Source organism: Populus euphratica, unplaced genomic scaffold (genome assembly GCF_000495115.2).
Source record: "Populus euphratica unplaced genomic scaffold, PopEup_1.0 scaffold1374.1, whole genome shotgun sequence".
In the NCBI taxonomy this organism is placed as follows: domain Eukaryota; kingdom Viridiplantae; phylum Streptophyta; class Magnoliopsida; order Malpighiales; family Salicaceae; genus Populus; species Populus euphratica.
The window spans coordinates 30,698-36,826 of NW_011501222.1; the positions used below are offsets into that span (position 1 = coordinate 30,698).

The window sequence follows — 6,129 nt, forward strand, 5'->3', positions numbered from 1 at the left end:
TCAAATACTAATTTAAAAGCTCTGTAATCGCCTAAATATTTTAATATTATATTAACATCACCCACAGCGCACCGTTTACCACCTCTCGAGTAACCTTCATTTGCTCGCCGGTTTCATTGTCGCATCGCTTCCTTTTGTCTTCCGAGGACACACTGCCACCGGCGACATGGAAATTCCAGAGACGAGGTTGAGTTCCCCGAAGAACATCCCCACCAGCCTGAATGTTCTTACTTTCAAATTTCTATCTGGTGGGACCAACTGAATCCTCGAATTAGATAACAGCGGGCTTGATTAGTTGAACTTTCTATACATTTTTTCTAAACCGCAGCTCAAAATTCCGATCCGGAGGACAACCGGTCCTCCATGGGCATACTTTAGGAACCGTGTAGGCAACTACCTCTAGGAAAACGAAAGCCCTTTTTGTTGTTTTCGCCGATAAAAAAAAAAGTCCACACTCCAGTGGCCAACGGGCACCTAACCTTTTGTAGGTTCGGTCTTTTTTGTCAAAGGTCTAGTCGAGAATCTGGGCGTCCATGCCTCGTCGAAGATGTGTACATGTGACTATGACCTTAATTTTTGTCAAAACAACAGCATGACTAGGAAGGAGCTAGCGACATTTAACTAACCGTGCTGTTCTGGTCTGTTCATTATTTTCCTGTTATTTGTATTTGGTATTATATTTGTTGAGCATATGGTAGGACCAAGACATTAGACACCAAGTGATCTGTTTCCACAATTAAAGAGTATAAAGTTTAAATATTACAGGAGCGTTTCGTTTACAAATCATCAGCCGTATTGGGCGGCCAATAATTCTCTTGGTGCAGTTGTTGGGATTATTTTTAAAAAATATTTTTAATTAAGATATATTTTTTTAAAAATTTTAAAATTGAAATATTAAAATCATTAAAAAATATCTAAAAAATATTAATTTGATATTTTTGTAATGATATAAAAAATAATAAAAAACAAAATCTACCATAAAAATAAACCAAAATAATTAATAGCAGAAAATAATGATCATAGACTATGAGGATATTAGGTAACTTATATTATTGTGTTTTTAAAAATTTTGCATCTTTTTGTTTAAAATAATTTTTTAAATATTTTTAGCTAGTTTTGATGTGAAAAATAATTTAAATATATTTTTAAATAAAAATATTTTAAACCGATAGCACAGTTGTCCTTGACCAACAAAATTTTGACATTGTTTCAAGCCACTTTGACTGAACATTTTCTTCTTCTTCTTCTTCTTCTCTTGCAATTCCCCGTGAGGATTTTTTACCGTGGGAAGCACCAACAAAGATGGGTCACCGTTTCTGTTAAAAGCAAAGGCCGGGCTGTACTTTAGTCATAGCTAAAAAACTACTGGGCTTGCAAATCAGGACAGATCGTTAATGAGCCTATCGAAATACAAATACTCTTTAATGTGCAGAGGCTGAAGTATTTATGGATGAACAACCAACGAAATTTATTTTCCACCATTCCTCGCCGAGAGTGAATCTTTAAGGACGTCGTTTTGATTAACATTCAAGTTGACTCGAGGATCGAACACAAAGAACTAGTCTCTGCAAAATGTGTAGCCGGCAGTCCAGTAGCCATTAATTCCTACAGATGTAATGTTATAGCAGAGGATGAAAGCAAGTCATCCTTGCTGCAATAAGCACTCCAAATTTCTTGGACGCAAGAACGTGTAACAAACAAAAACAACTTTATTAACAAACTTGTCAAGCTACTACTCACAGTGAGATGCCACAGCATTCAACAGATTTGCTGGATCTCGGAGATGGTGGTTAAAAAAACAAAAGGAAGGATAGATATATCTACAAAAACACCTCATTATTCAGCTGTCTACATAATCCTCACTGAATTCATATAAATGGACCACCCATTCATTTGATTTCTTTTATTGTAAATTTAACCTGGAGAGTTAATTAACATCCTGGCTGAAACAGGATCCTTCAAAATTGTAGAGAGGGGTAAGCTAGTACTTAAATCCAGGACTGGATAGAGTAGTTGCATTTGAAGGTGTTCACACCCATGTGTGCAAAAATATCAGAATCAGTCACACCTTCTCCTTTCATTGCTGGCTGCAGGGTAAAAAGAAAAAAGAAAAAAGGGAAGCAAGCAAAGAGAGGATTAAATAGGCACGGACGTTTACCAAAAGGAAACATTTGTTGAATGCTAACAAAATGTTTTACGTTGGAGATGAAAATAAAATAAATAAAATCAAGAATCTTACTCCATCTTCATGACGGCCACAAAAAGTCCTCTGGATGTCAACAAAATCATCATTCTTTGCAAACCTTCCTCTGACTCGAGGCCGGCTGTCTGCCAGTTTTTTGCGGCAGGCGTACTGCGTATTTGCTCAAATCATCAGTGACAAATAAAAAAACGCATGTTTCATTCTCTTAAGGCATTGCATGAAGACAGATGTGCACATGAGTGATATGAGATATCTACTAACACTTTTAATCATGATATCTCATAGATAGTGTTCTGTTTTTGGGAGAAGAGAGCACCTTAATTTTCTTGCAGAAATTCCTCTCATTTCTTTTCTTCATGTACCTATGGATTTTCTCCTTCCTTTGCTCAACTGAAAGTTTGCCCACCTTGAAAGTTGAAACTTCCAAGCTTGAAATATCTGATGTTAAAGGAGCAGAACTCACAGGCCCACCATCCAGTTTTGGAGTTTTATTGCCGAGTGCCTTCCAAAGACAAATTATAAAGAGAGAAGAGAATAAACACGAGTTCCTCCAAGAAGAACCATATTTAAAGTGTACATGCTCTGCTATTTGTGCCTAAGAAATGCTACAACCATCCAAGCAGGTAATTTTGTTGTTGAAAAATTAATAGTGTTCGGCTTCGAAACTCCGTTTATGAAAGATAGGGAGGGAGCTAATTCAATATTCAGGAGCGCTCTTTTGGTTCATCATGATAAAAAATTCTTACTTCTCACTTGGAATTTGCTTTCTATAGAACAGTAAAGGTTTTTCAATTTGCTACTTAACAAATAATAATGATAATAATATAATTCTGCATGTATTCGATGTATTGCTAGTACCTGCAGATCACCAGGGTTAAAAACATGCTGGAGGGAATCAGGACAGTAAATGCCACCATTTTCACCCCGATAATCCAATTCTAGTGGTTGCCATTCAGAACACGTAAGAATACCACCGTCGAAAATTCCAAAACTGTCAGCAGATAATGCGGCATTCATGGTCCCAGCAAGCATGCAAGTACTCATGGCTGGACCAGGAATTGAACAGGTAAGTGACGATGGGTTCAAAGGCTCATAAGAAGGAACCGAGGACAAGCAATCTTCTTCAAAAACTGATGGTAATGGATGCCCCATGATTGGGGCAGCAGGGTCAGCAGTGTACTGTGACAGACCATCAGCAGATACAAAATCTGTTAATGGGAGTTGTGGTTGCACCGAAGAGAAATCAAATTGGTCATTTTGGGTAGAGATAAATAGAGGGACAGAAAAAGTAGAGGGAGAAAAATCTATAGAAGCAGAGAGTTCACTGCCAAGCTCATCTTGGGAGTCAAATATTATGGACAGATTACTAGTGTCGATGTTATTTATGTTGTTAGTATTGGCAGCTGTATTTGTAGTGGTACTAGTAGTGATGGTGATAGCCGTTGTGGTTGTAGGGGTCGTGCTGTTATAATTGCCATTGTTATCTTGGCAGCAATTGGACTTGTCTATATCTGGTGGCGATGGAAGATTGTTAGTGTAGGAAGAGTTCTCATAGCAGCAGTACGAGCTAGAAGTGACTTCTGGCTTTTGCAGGGTTTCTCGGAAGAACTCAGGGTCACAGAATTCCAAAATTTGGCCACTGACTGGGCTTGGAAAATCGTCCTGTAAAATAGTAAATCAACAATGTTAAGATCATTAATTAAAACAAGTCATGATCACATGACTACTAAGCTACAGCACATACACGCAAACCAAGCTTGAAGTTTGATGTTTTCCAGCTACGATTCAGATTGACCTTTCCTTTAGGCATACGCCAACAATGATTCTTCATCGTTTGCAACATGGTTCGGATCTAATTCTTAATCTTGGTCCAATGTGATTGTGATCTATTCCCTCAGGCCATGATATGATAAAGACATGCAACTTAAAAAGGCTAAAATTCCCTAATCAAGCTGAATTTATGCATATTAATCATCAAGGATAGAATGAGAGTCCATAATAATTCACTCGTCAACTGTGCTAGAAATACAAGGTAGCGAATGATACTCTCCTTGCAAAGTAGTGGGGGTAATTAGACATCGGGCATGGGGTTCCAATTCTCTGTCCTTACTCTATATATATGTATCCTTGACCAAAATGGAGCAGGGGCCGGGCCGGGCGGGTTGCCGAGGGGAAGCACCTAGTCTAGCTCATGCAAGTGCGGCTACCAAGTACCAATCTAGTTTCCATATTTGATCATGAATAAAAGAATAATATCATATAGTAGATATCTGATTATTATAAAGTAGAAAAAGATGTGTTTGTGTGCCACCATGTGAGATGCGGGAACTAGGGCACCCGAGATTAGCAAAAATACTTCATAGCATTAGCAAGAAGGGTGTCCATGGCTTTTTACTTTCACTCTCGTCATCTAGCAATAGCCGAGTTCAGGCAAAACATTCGGAGATGAAAGGCATTTAGCTAGGATAGGAAGATCCAATATGCTTTCCATGTGAGGTTCTATCATTAATTTGGACCTTACATCAATCCTTACTAACAAGAAAAGAATCATAGATTAGATATTCCTTGAACAAGAAAAGAATCATAGATTAGATATTCTATGAAAACATTATGGAAACATTATGGTCAAAAAAGTAACGATTATGGTCAGAAAAGAATCATAGATTACATCAATCCTTACGGACTCATATATATTCTCTAAAGATCAAATTAGTTGAAAACATTATGGTCAGAAAAGTAACGATTTTAATATCTACTCCGGCTGATGGTGCCCCTTAAGACAGTGGCAATTATTAGTTAATTAGATCGCATGTTTGCATAGTACGTGAGTATTAACTGTGGCTGGCGGCCGGCTGCCAGCGGCCAGAAGCATATGTATCATTGAAGCAAGTATTATGATCATGGAAATCGAAAGGAGAGCTGATCTAATTTGCTACTATTTCTTTAATCTCTTTCTCGTAGTAGCAATGCATTTCCAACTCATATTCAATCATCAAGAAGACTAATTGCATCTACTTCTTTGGTGCAAAATCTCACTCCATTTTGAAAGCGAGATTTTGGAGCTCCCTCTCTTCTGATCTTTATCTAGAAATTAAGAGGCCTTGTATGAAAGATCCAACTCGATTAAGAACATAATTAATTAAGTACCTGTAAAGATTTAACCAGCCGCGAAGAGAAACCAGAAAACATGAAACCGTGCTCGAAAACATTGCACAAAAACTAAAAGAAATGATCTGCAGCTGGTGTTCACACAAATTGAACTAACATATACTGTTCAATGCATGCATGCATTAAACAGTAAACAGACCAAGAAAAGAAAGAAAGAAGGAGACTCACAATAAGAAGCTGCTCCGATGGATGAGCCATGTCCTCCAACATTGTATCAGAATTTCTTGATTGAGGTAAGCTTCACGTATTCCACAAGATCAAACCTGAGAATCAAGCCTTAATTAACTCCTTTCACACACCCTCAAAATAGCACCTAGTGATAACATTAAAGAAGAACTCTTTTTAGATGACGATGATGATGATGATTATATATGGTAATTTTCAAATGTTGTTTAGCTAAAATTAACGTAACCCCATACTCCATTAAAACCCAAAAAAAGAAGATAAAATGAACAAAGGTAAGGGGAGAGATAGAGAAGGTGAAGTAATAGTACTTCTATGTTGAGAAACAAGGAGAGGATTGTTCAGAGGTTTTTTTTCCTTTTCCTTTTAGCTAAGAACAAGGAGGTTGTGGGCTGTCCTCAAAGTTCGTCACCCGCAATTCTACAATTTAAAGGAGGTTTTCGTGATTTGTCCGTACACTCAACTTTGTCTTTGTGTCAACCCGACACAAAAGGAGGACCTCAAGTTCTTTACTTCTTTTGCCTTGCCGAGGTTACATATAACCCTGTGAGGTGGTGAAACGTGGCGGTTCTAGT

At 37.7% G+C, this 6,129-nt stretch overlaps 1 protein-coding gene across 1 annotated transcript; it reads right to left on the bottom strand.

Annotated features, from left to right (window-relative positions):
• Positions 1-1,988: 1,988 nt before the first annotated feature.
• On the bottom strand, positions 1,989-4,205 carry LOC105117481 (uncharacterized). The gene is made up of 5 exons (XM_011015142.1): positions 3,948-4,205; positions 3,062-3,865; positions 2,520-2,705; positions 2,240-2,353; positions 1,989-2,087 (listed from the first exon to the last, which is right to left on the bottom strand). The coding sequence occupies exons 1-5, from the start codon at positions 4,044-4,046 to the stop codon at positions 1,989-1,991; spliced, it is 1,302 nt and encodes a 433-aa protein (XP_011013444.1). The 5' UTR covers positions 4,047-4,205.
• Positions 4,206-6,129: the final 1,924 nt, after the last annotated feature.